Source organism: Kwoniella pini, chromosome 5, assembly GCF_000512605.2.
Source record: "Kwoniella pini CBS 10737 chromosome 5, complete sequence".
NCBI classification, from domain to species: Eukaryota; Fungi; Basidiomycota; class Tremellomycetes; order Tremellales; family Cryptococcaceae; genus Kwoniella; species Kwoniella pini.
In genome coordinates, this window is record NC_091720.1 from 870,334 (window position 1) to 887,030 (window position 16,697).

The 16,697-nt window shown below is 43.7% G+C and overlaps 7 protein-coding genes across 7 annotated transcripts; 3 read left to right on the forward strand and 4 right to left on the reverse strand.

Moving 5' to 3' along the window:
* Positions 1 to 336: 336 nt before the first annotated feature.
* Positions 337 to 5,983, reverse strand: I206_104093 (uncharacterized protein; the record flags this gene model as incomplete). The annotated part of the gene is made up of 17 exons (XM_070202893.1): positions 337 to 470; positions 524 to 821; positions 871 to 3,282; positions 3,332 to 3,661; positions 3,717 to 3,921; positions 3,972 to 4,055; positions 4,105 to 4,158; positions 4,204 to 4,274; positions 4,324 to 4,332; positions 4,388 to 4,486; positions 4,540 to 4,650; positions 4,702 to 4,830; positions 4,877 to 4,945; positions 4,999 to 5,035; positions 5,090 to 5,192; positions 5,242 to 5,381; positions 5,448 to 5,983. 17 exons carry the CDS (start codon positions 5,981 to 5,983, stop codon positions 337 to 339), a joined length of 4,821 nt encoding a protein of 1,606 aa, XP_070058994.1.
* Positions 5,984 to 6,367: 384 nt separating this feature from the next.
* Positions 6,368 to 8,009, forward strand: I206_104094 (uncharacterized protein; the record flags this gene model as incomplete). The annotated part of the gene is made up of 8 exons (XM_019156064.2): positions 6,368 to 6,490; positions 6,541 to 6,624; positions 6,678 to 6,792; positions 6,841 to 6,946; positions 6,998 to 7,287; positions 7,339 to 7,437; positions 7,487 to 7,720; positions 7,774 to 8,009. 8 exons carry the CDS (start codon positions 6,368 to 6,370, stop codon positions 8,007 to 8,009), a joined length of 1,287 nt encoding a protein of 428 aa, XP_019011022.2.
* Positions 8,010 to 8,045: 36 nt separating this feature from the next.
* Positions 8,046 to 9,539, reverse strand: I206_104095 (lipoyl synthase, mitochondrial; the record flags this gene model as incomplete). Its single annotated transcript, XM_019156063.1, has 6 exons — positions 8,046 to 8,171; positions 8,224 to 8,402; positions 8,456 to 8,803; positions 8,864 to 9,020; positions 9,080 to 9,251; positions 9,307 to 9,539. 6 exons carry the CDS (start codon positions 9,537 to 9,539, stop codon positions 8,046 to 8,048), a joined length of 1,215 nt encoding a protein of 404 aa, XP_019011021.1.
* A 466-nt stretch (positions 9,540 to 10,005) lies between these two features.
* I206_104096 (uncharacterized protein) lies at positions 10,006 to 11,129 on the forward strand (the record flags this gene model as incomplete). Its single annotated transcript, XM_070202894.1, has 6 exons — positions 10,006 to 10,389; positions 10,438 to 10,492; positions 10,542 to 10,638; positions 10,689 to 10,905; positions 10,950 to 11,022; positions 11,083 to 11,129. The coding sequence occupies 6 exons, from the start codon at positions 10,006 to 10,008 to the stop codon at positions 11,127 to 11,129; spliced, it is 873 nt and encodes a 290-aa protein (XP_070058995.1).
* A 116-nt stretch (positions 11,130 to 11,245) lies between these two features.
* On the reverse strand, positions 11,246 to 13,032 carry I206_104097 (uncharacterized protein; the record flags this gene model as incomplete). The annotated part of the gene is made up of 8 exons (XM_070202895.1): positions 11,246 to 11,333; positions 11,382 to 11,667; positions 11,715 to 11,964; positions 12,009 to 12,161; positions 12,220 to 12,332; positions 12,400 to 12,494; positions 12,547 to 12,662; positions 12,793 to 13,032. 8 exons carry the CDS (start codon positions 13,030 to 13,032, stop codon positions 11,246 to 11,248), a joined length of 1,341 nt encoding a protein of 446 aa, XP_070058996.1.
* A 338-nt stretch (positions 13,033 to 13,370) lies between these two features.
* On the forward strand, positions 13,371 to 14,968 carry I206_104098 (uncharacterized protein; the record flags this gene model as incomplete). The annotated part of the gene is made up of 4 exons (XM_019156060.1): positions 13,371 to 13,641; positions 13,696 to 14,666; positions 14,718 to 14,808; positions 14,862 to 14,968. The coding sequence occupies 4 exons, from the start codon at positions 13,371 to 13,373 to the stop codon at positions 14,966 to 14,968; spliced, it is 1,440 nt and encodes a 479-aa protein (XP_019011018.1).
* Positions 14,969 to 14,998: 30 nt separating this feature from the next.
* Positions 14,999 to 16,463, reverse strand: I206_104099 (uncharacterized protein; the record flags this gene model as incomplete). The annotated part of the gene is made up of 7 exons (XM_070202896.1): positions 14,999 to 15,202; positions 15,269 to 15,342; positions 15,399 to 15,711; positions 15,768 to 15,819; positions 15,874 to 15,924; positions 15,984 to 16,279; positions 16,332 to 16,463. 7 exons carry the CDS (start codon positions 16,461 to 16,463, stop codon positions 14,999 to 15,001), a joined length of 1,122 nt encoding a protein of 373 aa, XP_070058997.1.
* Between the last annotated feature and the right edge of the window lie 234 nt (positions 16,464 to 16,697).

Below are 16,697 nucleotides of genomic sequence, written 5' to 3' on the forward strand. Positions count from 1 at the left end.
TGTCTTCAGCTATTTTGTCATTTTAGAGTACTTTCAAGCGATGAGTTGATCACCGACAATACGCATTTGCGTTTGTTGTTGATGTTTCATATGTCACGTGATCGCGATCATCATCTGATAACGATAACAAGGCGATTTAGGTTCTTCTCGATGTTATGTATAAAATGCCGATGATCCAGATCAAGGTTTTACAGTCACCGGATAAATACATGCAGGAGAGTTATATACAATGTTTTGTGCTGCAAAGCGACTATATCGGAGACCGCTGGGGACGATGATGTACAAAGGATACCGCACAGCGGAAAAATTGTTAAAAGAACGAAATGAAAAAGCATCTTACGGACGTCGCTGTCTAGGAACAGACCTTATACTTTGGGTTGCCCGTAGAGGGATTTTGGGAGGAGTAGCCGGGGCAGCGTTCTTCTCCGGAGATTCGAATATTGCTTTTGCCTTAATGACCTTACTCGATTCTGTCGAAACGGTATTAGCTGAATTCGGACTGCTAGAAAACCTTCGATCTCACCTGTCAATTTATCCATATCATGCTCAATGGTCACTCTTCTGGCTTTTCTAGCGGAAGAGTTAGTGAATTGACTCGGATGCATGGGCAAAGGGCTTGGACTAGTAGGCAAAGCCAAGTTTCGAGCCGTGAAACTCGATACTAAGCCTTTCGCATTGGGTAATGGTGTTGGCGCCGGTGAATGCGATATTGAATGGGATTTCCCGTGACCTCGAGGAGATCTAGTGCGAGCAGGAATCGGCGAAGGTTGTGAATTGTCGTTCGTAAGCAATCGGACTATCTCTCGTTGTTTCTCCATCTCCTGAGAACCATTAATCAGCTGTGTTTCAAATCGTGAACCGCCGACTCACCTTGGCCCATCTTTCGATCTTCTCCCTTTGTTCGTCTATGATCTCCTTCTGAACTTCGATGATCCTTTCTAACCTTTCGATTTCGTCATCGTCCCTGGCCTTTAGCATACTCAGAGACGCGTCCAACACATGGGTACCGGCTGAAACGCCTCGTCGTGATCTTAAACTATCTAGGGCGGTAGCTGACATGTCCTTATCGGTACCCCATCCAGGACCAGGTGCTGAATGACGAAGGCGAGAGGAAACGGAAGTGGTGATAGTGACCTCAGATCTCGACTTGAGCTCGTTGAGCTCAGAACAGAGTTCATCCGCCTTGACTCTCTCCAATTCGGCTTCGGATTGAGCGTCCGATTTTTCCTTTTGAGCCACTTTCAGAGCTTGGCGGAGCGAGATCAATTCATTTTCCAGAACTTGTTGAGCGGATTCGTGCTTGGTTATAAGCTCTTGAGATACCTTGGTGACCTGAGATTCAGCAGCAATTCGACCAGTCCTCTCGGCTTCGAGTTGATGACGCAAATCAAGGACAGATCGTTCAAGGGCCGAGTGCGTTGCAATCTTGTTTTCGGCCGTCTTGAGGCATGATTCAGCTTTCTCATTTTGCTCGACAAGAGCTTTGTGGACTTCTTCGAGATTGGCGATCGTGTTGGACATATCGTTTCGAGTGGCAAGGACAGACCTGAGCTCTTCATCTTTCTTCTTGACGGATTGAACAAGTTCTGATAATTGCCGCGACAATTCTTCTTTCGCATTGATCGTCTCTAACAGCTTTGCCCTCAGCTTATCTTGACCTGAATTTTCGGCACTCTGTCGCGCTTTTAGCTTCTCCAACTCCGCCTCCACCTCCTTGCGCGAGCTACTTTCCAGGTCCATCTTCCTTCTCATCTCCTTCACCCCCTCAAGGTTCGCTTCCCTTTGCATTGACAGCTCCTCGATACGCTTCTCAGCTGCAATCCTGCATTTCTTCTCTTCATCTGCGGCCTTCTCTTTCTCTCTTTCGGCAGCTACTGCTTGATCTCTTGCCAAAGCAATGTCTTGAATTCTATTCTCGGCATCTTGGCGGGAGGCAGCCTCTGCTTCCAGTCGTTTCTCTTGTACCTCTAAATCCTTTTGCATAGCACCTAATCTGTCTTCCATTTCGTGTAATTTGTTGATTGCAAGCTCTAGTCTCACTTCCGCATCTTGGCGAGCGTTCGTTTCGGATTTAAGCTGGTCAGCAGCGCCATCGGATGCGGATAGACGATTACGGGCTTCATCACGCTCGTTTTCTAGGGTGGTTTTGATATTCAAGGCGGATTGCAATCGTTCTTCAAGATCTTTATTACTGGTAGCAATGTCTTCCATATCTTGAGTGGCTCTTACCAACTTCATAACGATATCCGCCTTCTCCTGTTGAATAGTAGCCTTCGATTCGGTCTCAAGCCGGATTGTCTGTTGCAAGGTATCATTGGCTTTGGCCGCTTCTTGTAAGGTCTTGAGCGCTTCAGCAACTTGTTCTCGCAATTTCCGTTCTCTCTCTTCTGCCTCGTTTTTTGCCTGGGTAAGCTCATCCTTGCTCCTTTCCTTGCCTTCTTCAATCTCTCTTTCAAGCTCCAATCGCATCTTCTCGAAAGCCAGCTTATCTTCGTCCCGGGCCTTTCTAAGATTACCAATCTCGTCTCGCAATTGTCCTAGAACATTCGCTTCGTTCGACATCGCTTCGCGTTGAAACCTATCAAGATCGGCGCGAGCTTCTTCTACCTGTCTCTCTGCGATAGCCTTTTCGGTCTGTAAAGTGGCTTCTCGGCTGGCTTGAGAGTATTGATTCTCTTCTAATTGTTTTTTCAATTGGGTCATACTGTCTTCGAGTTGAGCAATTTGGAGTGAAGAAATTTCTGTCTGAGCTTTTGTTTCTGCACCTCGATCAACCAAAGTGGCGATTTCGCCTTTCAACCTTTCTACCTCACCACCCTGTTCTAAGGCTTCGTGCTGTAGTCTTTTGAGCGTACACTCCAAGCCTTCCTTCTCCTTGCTCAGCTCTTCCGATCGCTTCTGCACCTCTTCGAGTCTGCCTTGATCCTCCAGGACAAGCTCTTCCCGGCTATTCCTTAAATCAATCACCTTGTTCTCCAACTCGTCGATCCTTTTCGATCGTTCTTCGATTTTCGCCACCATTTCACTTCTAGTACTTTCAAGTTGAGCATTTTGATCTCCCATGTCGCTCTCGGTGCGCTGGAGCTTCTGCTGGGTAGAAGATAAAGCGTCTAGAGCTTGCCTGAGTTCAGTCTCCAAGGTGGAAATTTTCGCGTCCCGCTCGGACAGTTGAGATGCACGAGCGAGAGCGGAAGCAAGATTTCGGTTTGCAAGGGATAATTCCTCTTCCTTCGTGGCGAGGTTTCGACGAGCTGCTGCCAATGCCCGGTCTTGCTCAAAGCTCTACCCGTGGGGTCAGCTTATGAATGCTGCTTCTACTCAGGTGACATACCTTCGCAACACCACCGCCGGCAGCTTGTTCCAGCGTGCCCATAATTCCTGCCATCTCCTCGCTTTCCTCTGTCAATCTGCTCATACCGCTGATTGCCCGTCGATCGACCGTTTTCTTCGGTGTGCCCAAGCCAATACCGGTCCTACCAGATCCAGTCGATATCATCGCCGAGAAATCACTGATACGCCTTCGCTTCGGCTTGGGTGGCGAAAGAGGAAGACCGGAACCGGATCGGGGTAATTCAGATGTAAGGATCTCGCCGTTGAGTTTGGATAATTGAGCGACTAATTTTGACTTTCTTGCTTCCATGGCTGCTACAGACTCTGCAAGCTATATGTGACGTGATGCTTAGCTTGCGGTTTGTCGGCGGGCTGATTGCACTTACGTCAGATATCGGGTTTACATCCTTCTTTGTGAAAGTAGCAAGCCTCAGCCTCAAATCTTCGATCTCCTGATCTTTTGCTTTGATGAGAGCCCGCTCTGAGGATTGTAAAACATTCTTCTTGGCATTAGTCTTGACTTGTGAGCATCGACCAGCGAATTTCAGCGTCTCAAGTGTTTCCCCGCAATGCTCCTCTTCCGCAGACATCCTGATTGGACATCAGCGACGTCTGCTGCAGCTTGACTTGATTTCACTCACGTGCATATCACACAGATATTCGAATCCCCGCCGAGGGCATTTTCCAGCAGATGTGTGAGCTTGGAATTTCGGTAAGGTACATGACTACGTGACCATCAGCACAACAAAAGTATATGGGAATTGGGTTGCTTACGATGCCTTGGTCTTCTCGGTAAGCTTGTTGATCACCTCTCGCAAGGCCAGCAGACTGACAAGGTTCATCAGTAATTGAATCGAGCCAAAGTGTACTCACCTCTGATTAATATGTTTGCCTTCACCTCTTCTTTCTGAATCTGAGACTGCTTTTTCGGAACCAGCAAGATCCTATGGACAGCGTTAGTATACACAAGCACTTTGTGGACCTGTAGCTTACGATCAAGTTCTGCGAAGGAACTTCTATCAGCGAATCACTCAGCATAAAATGACATTGAGCTTACTAATCGGGACAACCTGATATCATCATCCCCATCGCCGTCCCTTGGCCTCGATTCAACAACTATGGTAAAAACACAATGAGATCGGGACGATCGTTCGTTCTGGATTCGATACGTTAGCTTTACTTCCCACAGTCGAGACAAGTCCGACTCGCCCAGTCAGTCGCACCGACTCTCCTTTGAGCGTTCCCCTTCTCCAGCAGATCTATCACATCTTGCGGTGTAGACACGATCTCCTCTACTAGCGGGTCGACATAGACTTTTCCCTGTTCGCAAAAGTTGTTTAGCCGGAGTGAGTGCTGAGCAGCTACACTCACCTTCGCATAATGTATCGCAGGCTTCTCATCATCCTTCAGGGGACCTTTCTTGAAGTTTAGCAAGTCACGCAAGGTTTCGTTATAAATTTCGATATAGGATACACGCAACAAGAACGCTCGTTCCGTGTCCTGTAAAATGTCAGTCCAAGCGGATAAGGTTCAAGACTGGACTCACAGCGGTGATCGCATCGAAAACACCATCTATAGCGCAAGGTATGATGCCCAGCTCATCGGCGGTTCCGGTCTGTTGCATGTTTGAGCATATTTCTTCTGACCGATATTCGATTCGTAACTTACCATGGTGAAGGACTTTCCACTCCCAGTCTGACCGTACCTATTTATATCGGACCTTAAGCATACGTATCAAGAACAAGCCATTATCACTTACGCAAAGATAGTACTATTGAACCCATTCATCGCCTTATCCACAAGTGGTGCTACCTTCGCTCCATACAGATCAGGGGTGGTCGAAGGAAATTGTAGCAATTTATCTATTGGACACATATTAGGTAGGTACGAGACATCTGTCGATCGACTTACCAAACGTGTAGGTATACCCATCCTCTCTTCCTGCTTTCCCCCCTCTCTGCTTTACTTTTGGATGATCATCTGAGAGCGTCAATGACGTGGGAGATATCTCATATGCAATGTTGGCAAAGGGGTGGGAGGTTGGTTTGATCCTGCGGAAATAAGATGTAAGCCCTACCTGTCTCAGAGATAAGAGCAAGATTGAGATCTGAACTGACCTGACACAAACTACTACTTTATCGCTGGAGCTAGAAGAAGCGATGCTTCGGGATGATAAAAGTTCTGATCTTGTCTGAGGTGTCATTGACACTTTTGAAGTTGAAGAGCTTTCCGATATTTGTGTTGCCTCGCTGATGAAGCTGCTAAAATCCGCTATACTATTCACCTTGGCCTTTATTCCGCCTTCGGAGGTTCCAGCTTTTGCACTGGCTGCTGCAGCTAGTCTCTCTTGTAGAGTCATCTTTTTTTTGGGCTTTTTACCTGTTGACAGAGGTAGGGGAGCTTCTATAGGGTTGATAATCTTTCTCTTCGGCGTTATCTGTGTCAAACCCTCCTCTTCATTATCGGACGACGCTGCTGAGGAGGAAACATCTCCTCGATGTATACGTTTGCGTGATCTGGACTTTGCCAGCTTGGAAGGGGAGGAAGGTTGCATGATATTGGATTCCGGTAGTGCTGGTGGTAGACCCACGGCAAGAGAGGGAGAAGAGGGTTGACGGGATAGCGTTCGATGTTTGGAAGGGGATAATGACATGTACTGGGGTTATTATGCTTGTATCAATATTTATATTGAACTGGGAGTAGATTTCTCAACATTTGGTTGAGAATTATAGTTGAAGTACTCTATGGAACAGCAGTAATTAGTGAGGAGTATGTTGATAATGAAATTAGTTGAATTCAACATCTACTTTTACGAGGAATGTTGTTGTTGACGTACAAATCTACAATTCAGGGTGAAATAAACAATAATATCGAATGGAAAAGTAAAAACAGGCACGTGAACCTGGCGGTGATCGCCGCTGGTCTTGGTTCATTACAATGGGTTTTGGTTCCGCTGTAATATGAATCCTCGTTTTAACGTGTCTATATAAGCTCTTTATCATATATATCATCATACACCTTTACAAATCTCAACGATATGTACGAGCCACATCTAATAGATCATGCGAGCATGCAGTCAAGGCCGCGGAGGGAGAGTCAGTCTTTACTGGAAGAGTTGGATAAATTGGCGCCAATAAAGAGCTTTGATGCTTTTCCAAAGGTGCGTCCGGCACTCGTCAAGTCGTAGTCCTTGATGCTGACATTATACAGGTCCAATCGACATATACTGTGCATTCGAAGAGAGGAGGTGTACTCACCGCCGTAGTCGGTCTTATCATCTTTCTTCTTGTGCTGGTGAGTCCTGAAAGAATATACAATGGCAACATGCTTACCCGCGAAATGCTTAGAACGACCTAGGAGAATATCTTTACGGTGCACCGGACTACTCGTTCCATGTAGATCACGAACTGCAGAAAGACCTACAACTGAACGTTGATCTAACAGTGAATATGCCGTGTCATTGTGAGTCATCCCAATGTCACGATGAGACATCGCTGACATTTTGAGTAGACCTTACCATTGATCTCCGAGATGCCGTAGGAGACAGACTACATCTCAGCAATTCGTTTGTCAAGGATGGCACACATTTTAACACAGCCGGAGCCACGTCTATGAAGTGAGCCCTGTACAACGTTCACCTGTATAGCTGTCGCTGACCACCTTGAAGGCAAATTGCACCAACCGCTCAATCTGCATCCGAAATCATCTCTTCCTCTCGTCGGCGGACACCCAATCAAAAGAGAACTTTTACTGGAATACAACGGCTGCTCTTCTCCCCCCCGTCAAGAAAGGGTGTCAAGAAGTCTCAGACTTCGTACAGACCAACATACGACAGCGTACTTGATGGACCAGCCTGTAGAATTTACGGTAGTGTGGAGGTTAAGAAAGTCACCGCGAATCTGCACATTACGACTCTGGGTCATGGTTATATGAGTTTCGAACATACAGATCATCAATGTGAGTCATGGCTGCTCCATGCGTGAATAGCAAAGCTGATGTTTGAAGCAGTAATGAATCTCTCCCACATTGTTCATGAATTTTCATTCGGACCATTTTTCCCTGCTATCTCTCAACCCCTGGATAAAAGCTACGAGATAGCTAAAGAGCGTAAGTGAGCGCATTTGAGAGTCATCATGGCTGACTCGTTCTGATATAGCGTTCACAATCTTCCAATACTTCCTTCGAGTTGTACCTACCACATATGTCGATGCTGCGCGACGTCGTCTCGTGACATCGCAATATGCCGTCACAGATTACTCCAGATCATTCGAGCATGGCAAGGGTGTACCCGGTATCTTCTTCAAGTACGACCTCGAAGCTATGGCTTTAACAGTGAGGGAGAGAACGACTTCGCTTTATCAATTCCTGATCAGATTGGCGGGAGTGATAGGTAAGTTCGCTTCCTTTTAGACATCGGACATTGAGTTGATAGGCCGCGTTTAGGGGGAGTATGGACGGTAGCTTCATTTGGCCTTAGAGTATTCAATAGAGCACAAAAGGAGGTCTCAAAAGCAGTAGTGGGCAAAGACAAGGAATATATACCGTCTTCTTTACCCTCTGGCTCGCCAGCATTTGAAAGAGCAGGTAGTGGGTATTTCTCACGTGATGACCGTGGTGGCCTGTTGCGTACATCAACATGGGGTAGTAATCCAGCTGGAAGTGACTGGAAAGCTCGCTAGGATAGACATGCACAGTACAAATACAATGCATTACAATTAAGCGCCAGATACTGCTGCACCAGGTGTAGTCTCGGCGGGTTGCGTAGAAAGTGTAGCTGCTGCTTGTTCAGCTGCAGCTGCTCGTCTCTTTTTGAGCACATTCTCAATGAAGAATTCTCCAGCCTAATCGAGTCGCATTAGCTGTAGCTCTTGGCTAATTGTGAAGCCAGCTCACCTTGTAACTAGATCTAACAAGTGGTCCACTTGCTACGTACAAGAATCCCATACCCTCTGCAACTTCCTTCCATTTAGCGAATTCTTCCGGTTGAACATATCGATCAACCTTCATGTGTTTCTTTGTAGGTCTCATATATTGACCAAAAGTCACAACATCTACGTCAGACGCTCTCAACCCTGTTTCACTTCGAGTCAGCAATGCTCTACATCTTCACCAAAACGGAACTCACTCCGCAATGTCTCATGAATCTCATCTTCCCGCTCTCCGACTCCTAACATTATACTACTCTTGGTTAAAATCTCCTTGCCAGCATTTTTCGCTCCAATCTTTGCTTGCTCTAAAACTCTCAAACTCTGATCAAATCCCGCTCTTCTGTCTCGCACGAACGGTGTACATCGCTCAACAGTCTCGACGTTGTGTGCGAATACATCTAATCCCGACGAAGCTACTGTACGTATTGTTTCAACCGACTTGTTCGCAAAATCAGGTGTTAAAGCTTCCACTAGTATTTTGGGTGCTTTTTGCTTAATCTTGGATATTGTGGACGCGATATGAGCGGCACCACCATCAAAAAGATCTGAAAAGAATATTATCAATCACCAAAACTCTTTCAAACTGAATTCAAACTCGTACTCACCGTCTCTATCTACACTGGTCAAAACAATATAACCTAAACCCCATCGACTGATTGCTTCTGCTGTGTTTTCAGGTTCATGTATGTCCAATGGTGCTGGTGCACGCGATGTTTTCACCGAGCAGAATCGACACCCTCGTGTACATGTGTCTCCCATAAGCTGAGCCTCAGCCGATCAGCATATGATCACGCAAGGCAAGATGATTGATATTAACTTACCATGATAGTCGCCGTTGCATTACCTTTTCCACCGCCCCAGCATTCTCCTATGTTAGGGCATTTCGCCTCTTCACATACCGTATGCAAATTTAAACCTCTCAATTCTTTCTTGATACTACTATATGAAGCTCCAGTGGGTATGGGATGCTTCAAGAAAGATGGTAATCGGGGTCTAGCATATCTTATTAGCAATTGTGCAGCGTGTTGGAGCTATCAAATGAACTGACTGAGTGGTATTACCTAAGACTACTCGTTCGCCTGCAGATGGCAATTCTTCACCGGATACGAAATCATCAAAAGTAAGACCATCGTCAAGCGTTCCGAATCGTTTGCGGCGAGGTTCAGGTTTTTCTTGCGATTCTGAAGGAGTTGAAACAGCTGTGGCAAGACCACGTCGGAATGATGGTCCAGCGATGATTTTACTTGCTGAAGCTGTAGCTGATGTTGTCAATCGAAGCATCTTATTTGTCAGTTAAATGAGAATCAAGGATAAGGTGTAGGCAGAAGAAAGATGAGATAAGCTTGGGGGATTTTAAGACGATCTCAATGATCTCACGGATCGGAATAGCTGTTAGTCTATTTGTCCGCGATTATTTCCAACATCTCTATAATCTTTTTGCATTATCTTTGTCATAACAAGGATTGGAAAACACCGCGGAGTTGTGACCTGTCTCCGCTTCTTCTCATTTGGGGTCTCCGTCATTCAATGGTTGCTTTAAATAAGTTATACGTGTGCTCGGTTGCTATTATTTATATACACGGGCACAGCTATATATTTATACATTTTATGCCTTTCACCCAACTTTGTCAAAGTCCCCCTTTATCCTCGTTGCCAGTACTTCAGATTTAGATAAGTACAATAACTTCTGCGACTTCCCTCTTCTTCTTCTTCATTCACTGATCACATTAAGTCAACAACCGCCGGCATGTCACAACAGCCCGCACAAGCTTTTGCTTCTCACCTGATTAATCAAACACTCTCATCAATCGCTCTACTTGAGTCATTGTCAATAATCACTTCAGCCGATGCATCTTTAATTCGTCAGAAGATACCATCTCCCACAGGTCCGTTTCCTTCTCTGGCACCGCCATCGCCATCATCTTCATTTGCAGGATTGAGTATCTCTCAATCACCCTCCTCTTGGACTGTGCAACACGCAAGAGATGATCAGTCTACTCCTCATCATCAACAGCAACAGCAGCACCAGATCGAAGCTCCACATCCTCAGATGGCTGCTGCGCCTACTTTGCCACCTAGAGGTAAGCCCGCTGAGTCAAGGGCAAAGGCATTATGGGATTTCAATGGAACTGTAAGTAGTGGATTGTGATCTCTTGGTTCAAGCTGATTTGAATTTCAGGAAGGAGACGATCTTCAGTTTAGAAGCGGCGATATCATCGTAGTTGACGAGGAAGGTGAGTATCTTTGTATATCTGGTCGTTCCCGCCGCTAATCACCTCGCAGTCAACGAGCAATGGTATAGAGGTCGAGTCATTCCAAAAGGTCATACAGTAGCTCTACCTAGATCAGGACTTTTCCCTTCTAACTATATCGAGAGACTGTAAGTTGAGACCCCACCTGGCTTTCGGACCAAGCTAACGCTACGCTTAGACCCCCGACACCATTCTACTCATCCCCACCGCCACCTCCAATGCAGCAACCACCTCAGCAAATGATGGTCCCATATCAAGGCTCAGCTCAATCGTACTACGATCAAAAGCCTCCTCCTGGTCAAATGCAAATGATGAGTCCCCAACAACAAATGCAAGGTGGAGTCGTAGTGCAAGAACAGCAAAAGAATAGCAAATTTGGAAAGATTGGGGGACAGGTAAGTTTGAGTCAACAGCGGCAGGCAGCTAATCGATACCAAAGCTTGGTACAGCATTCACCACTGGTATTGGGTTCGGCGCGGGAAGTGCTATAGCTTCGGAGGCAGTTCATGCTAGTAAGTGCAATCGATCATATTTTAGTAGATATCCGAGCTAACGTTACCTCAGTTTTCTAGTCTCTTCATACTTTTTTGACATTCTCGGTAACTTTCACAGACTCTAATTATTTCTGGACATTCTTGCAGTATAGACCTCTTTGTGTGTATAACAACCTGTAACATAAATGCACATATACATCGTACAACCAATTATGGTGGCCAATTGCGATGCTAACTCCTTCTAATATGCTAAAGTCTCAACCATTTTATCGAAGACTCTAATTACGTCAGGTTGATAAAACTTCTCAAAGGTCAACGGGACAGGAGTACTAAACGATCATTAGTTTGAAATTCATGCTGTTCTGATTAACACTTACTCCCATCCACTGACAAGCCCTATTGGCGCTTCTAAATACTCGAATGCCCTTCGACCTACTTCTCCAGCCAAATCATTACCGACTCCTCCTGCTTTCCCAGCTTCGTGCACTATAACCATTCGACCTGTTTTCTTGACTACTTCTGTGATTGCGCCCAAGGGCATCGGCGAGATTGTTCGAAGATCTATAAGCTGTATTGAAGGTGCAGGATTTGGCGGGCGAAGTGCTGCAGGGAGGAAGGGGACAAGGGATGGTGGTGGTGATTTGAGCAAATCAATTGCTCGTTCTACATCGATCAGCTCAAAATGCTTCTTCGGCTCTGGTCAGACTCACGACAGATATGTAAAGGTGTACCATATGCCACCACCGTTAAGTCTGTTCCTTCTCTTACTATCTCAGGCTGACCGATAGGTAAAGTATAATCATCTGTTGGGACTTCTTCCACAGCCGCACGATATAAGATTTTCGGCTCGAATACCAGAATGGGGTTTGGGTCACGAACAGCTGCCAGGATTAGACCTTTGGCTTGGATGGGTGATCGAGGTATGACAACTTTCAAACCCGCAGCACCGAGAAAGAAACCCTGTCGTATATATCAGCATATCCTGTCGAGCACAAATGACTCACTTCTGGCGATTGTGAGTGATATAATCCTCCATGTCCAACACTACCGATTGGCGCTCGAATCGTTAAAGATCCACCTTCAAGTGGATATGCACCACCACTCGCGTATCTCTGCTTGGCAGCTTCGTTGACTAGTTGATCGAAAGCGGGAAAAATCTGGGACCTCAATCAGCCTCAATTACAATCCCCATTTATTTCGTAAAACTTCTCTCACATAATCACCAAATTGTATCTCAGCTATGGCTGTTGCACCAACGCTTGCTAATCCGATGGCAAAACCAGCTATACCTTGTTCTGTCAGAGGCGTGTTGAAGACACGCTTCTTACCTACAGTATATATACTATTCAGTAAATTGGGGTTGAAGGTGTTGCATTGAGTGATAACCAGACTTACCAAATTCATCTACTAAACCTGTAGTACACCTGAACACGCCTGTTTGTACGTCTTCTCCGAATACAAACGCTTTGGGATTTGTCGCGAGCGCAGTCCTACAAACCCTGTCAGGAGCCAGTATGATAGTTGACAAATGACCCGACTCACCCTAAGGCATCTCTAATCGCTTGATACAAATTCATCCGCCTTGTCTGTCTTCCTTTTCCCGTTGGACCTTTCAATCCATGTCCATCTGTAAATTTGAGACCGGGAGTTGAGAGTGCCTGTATGAAATGATGACATTGATCAGCTTCACTTTATATACGGAGACGAAGATTTTCAAAACCCGTTGCTCGGAATCACCGAATCAAAAGCCTATATTGTTCGAAATATCCGGTGAAGAAGAGCGCTTACCTCGTCTGAAGTGTGAAGAAACAACGAACATTCTCCCAAAGACGGTTCTTCCATAGTAGGTTCTGATGGAAGTATGGTGGGTGCTGATCTAGACTGACGAGCTAAGGGGGTTTTGGCTTTCTTGGCGGAATCACCAATATTGGTGCTTGCTCGAACGGCGGCGGCGTGAAATCTGGCACATCTGATTGATCTCGGTACACGATCTGATAAGCTCCTTGACCGTATAGAGAGAAACATCATGGCGTCGTATCGCAATTCTGACTTTAGCAGATCCTAGTATACTAAAAGAGAGTTCTCGCTAGTCCCATCTTGATAATATTGGTGGAAACCATTCGTCTATAATCGATCATCATCAAGTGTCAATTATGTCTCTCAAGATGATCGTATGGTGACAACAAAGCAGGTCATTTGATTACTTGCAATCCGGCCGGACCTTCCGGTCACATGAATTAAGCGGATCACGCCTGGCCCCGCGTCGCATCAATTTACTATCATCCCGAGTGAAATTGTGTTCTATAAAAGTGATATAGCTTGACGCCTAACCGAGTGATAAAAAGTAGCAGCTGACTGAAGTTGATATGAGCTCCAGACCCACCTCAAGGGTTTCATACATCTGGTCTCAAGAACTTCAAGATGTTTCCGATGATCTTCCATCGAATATCGGACGGTCAAGCTTGGTTCACGGTTTGATAAGAGCTTTGGACCTTTTGGAGGAAATATCAATGGATGAAGAAACAACCGAAGCCTCTGCCAATCCGTCCAAACTGAAGAAGGCGATGATCGTGCCTCCCGACGAGAGCTTGGGTACGGAAGAATGCATGTTGAAATATCACGATAAGGACTATGTAGGTAGGTAATCAATATCGTATGAAATGCCATTCTTCCTAACCAAAACTCTCATAGATGCTCTATTGAGACCTCGATCCGCTTCGCCACCAAGATACGACCCGACTGCTCCCCGTAATGGTACGGATTTCGCTCCTCCTGCCAAGCGAGCGAGAAACAAGGAACCAAATGTACGAGAATATCAAGATATGGATAAACATAATCTCTCACATGATAATCCACCTTTTCAAAGTCTTCCTCGATATGCTTCTTTAATAACTGCATCCACATCAACAGCTTGTAGACTTTTAATTCAAGATCAAACTGATTTCGTTATTTGTTGGGATGGAGGAAGACATCATGCAAGAAAAAATGAAGCTGGAGGATTTTGTTATATAAATGATTTAGTATTAAGTTTATTATTATTATCAAAAGAAGGTAAAATTCAATTAAATCAAAAAAAAGAAGAAGAAGAAGAAAAAAATTTCAAATTAAAACCAAAAACAAAAATTAGATCACCTAGAATATTATATTTTGATTTAGATTTACATTATTCTGATGGAGTTTCAAATGCTTTTCATTCGAATAAATTTTATTCAAATCCTACTATATCTAACGATAAAAATCCAACAAAACCACCTACTGTAATGACTTTTTCAATCCATCATTCATCACCTGGATTTTATCCTATTTCAATATCTTCAGGAAGGGCAGATTTAACAAATCCTCAATCAACTACACCTTTTTCTTTATCTATCCCATTAAAAGCATATACATGTTCAAAAACTTATAAAAAAATATGGGAAGGATGCGTTGAACCAATTGTAAAAAGTTGGAATCCTGATTTTATCGTATTACAAATGGGTTCAGATGGTCTTGCTGGTGATAGAGTTGGACAATTTGGTAATTGGTCAGTTGATGGTGAAGGAGGTATGAAATGGTGTATAGAAAGAGTGAAGAAATGGGGTAAAAAAACTTGTATAACGGGAGGAGGTGGATATAATCATCCGAACACTGCAAGGGCTTGGGCAGCTATCACTGCTTCATTGGTAAGTAGAAAACGTTGGGAGTCTACAACAGAAGGCTGATCATCTGCACAGCTTGATAGACCTATCAACGCCGAGACGTCTATTCCTCATCACGAGCATTTCGAAAAATATGCTCATTCCTTCACAATGGAAGTGCCCGAAGGTGAGTTTCCGGATCAAAGTCACTATTTTGTATTGGCTGACAGGATATCATAGGCCATATGGAGGATCAAAATGATCCGAATTATATAGCACAAGCTTGCAAAGATTTTGAACAAATAGCATCGAGAATAGAAGATATTGTAGCTTCAAGTTTACGTTGATGCATTCATTTGATATGAACTTTTGAGATTTTAAGCTCGCTTTTTAGCTTGTTCTTCACACCATTTCCAAACTTCCTCGACTCGCTTATCATCTTGTAAATCCGCACGTGCTAAACCAATCTTTCTGAATGGTACAATATATTGACCGCTGAGCCATCTAGCTTTCTCATCTGGAACTGTAGCTGCCCAAACTTGGTTTATCGCGCCAATGGAAGGAGTTCGAGTAATGGGGTACTAAGTCAACAAAAAGTATTAGAATTCGTTTAATCAGAAAAGAAATATGAAATTCCTGTTACCCACCGCGATCCACGGCATATACTTTCTCACAAAGGGTTCAAACGGTAAATATTGAGTCAAGTTGGTAGCTATAAGACCTATAAATACATCATGTCAATTGCTGTAAACAAATTTCGGATATGATAAAACATACCAGGATGAACAGCAACACTTATTAATCTACCTTGTCTACCAAATTCATTGTGTAAATAATTTGATAATGCTATATTACCCCATTTTGATTGACCATATTCTACCCATTTCATCTTTTCATATTTTCCCCATTTTGGTTTTTCACCTTGAATAGGATCAGATGAATCTCTTATAATTGATCTAAAATCTACACCTCCTTTTGGTGCTGCAGCGTGTCCAGCTGAAGAAGTTAAAATCACTCGACTTGGATGAGTAGGTGGTGAATTTAAAAGTAATGGTAAAAGTAAATTAATTAATCTATGATGACCCAAAACCTATTTTACGTTTAATCAGATATTGAGAAATTTTGATAATTAAATAGTATACTTACATTTGTACCGAATTGTAAAGTGTATCCTTGTTTAGTTCGAAGACCTTCAGGTCTATAATATGCTTTCCATCAATATGGATTCGAGTATGAATAAATAAAAACTTACGAAGCCATTACACCTGCATTCGCAAAGAGGATATCTAATTTATCTTCTTTCCTATAGATTTATAATTACGTTAGATTGACAAAATATCATTCGATTCAATATTATCTCACTTTATAAATTCCTTTGCACAAACTTCAACAGAATTTAAATCTGATAAATCCAACTTGACAAATTCGATTATACCCTTTTTATCATTTTCATTTTTTCCATTCTTCGATGATGATGATGATGAGGAAACTTCGAATTCATTGAAAAATCCTTTAACTATTCCTTTTTTAATATTTTCAATTGCTTCTTTTGCTAAAACTTCATTTCTACATGCTATATAAACTTTTGCTCCTGCATTATAAAATGATAAAGCAGTTGCATATCCAGTTCCAGAATTTCCACCTGTAACCAAAACTACCTATATTATGACATTAGTCAATGATTTCTAATATACTACTCAGACAACTCACTTTACCACTTTGATTTGGTATATCTTCAATTGACCATTTTGGTCTTACCCAAAAAAATCCTGGCCAACCTGAATGTACAATCAAATCCCATTGAAACCATATCCAGTTTAAGATAGTTGAGAGGAGACCCATTTTGTATGACCTATGTGACTTAATGGGTAAACATAAAATGAGAATACGATCTCAGTATATATGTATCAATTCACTTTCCATTCCAGGTCAGAGTGACAACATCGTCATATCACAATTAAATTGAAAATGCGTCATGATGATCTTTTGTTTCCGGTAAAAGCGGATAAGACCACGTTATTCACACGATGCAACTATGTATTATACCAGGGCATATTCATTTCATACCGTTTCTAT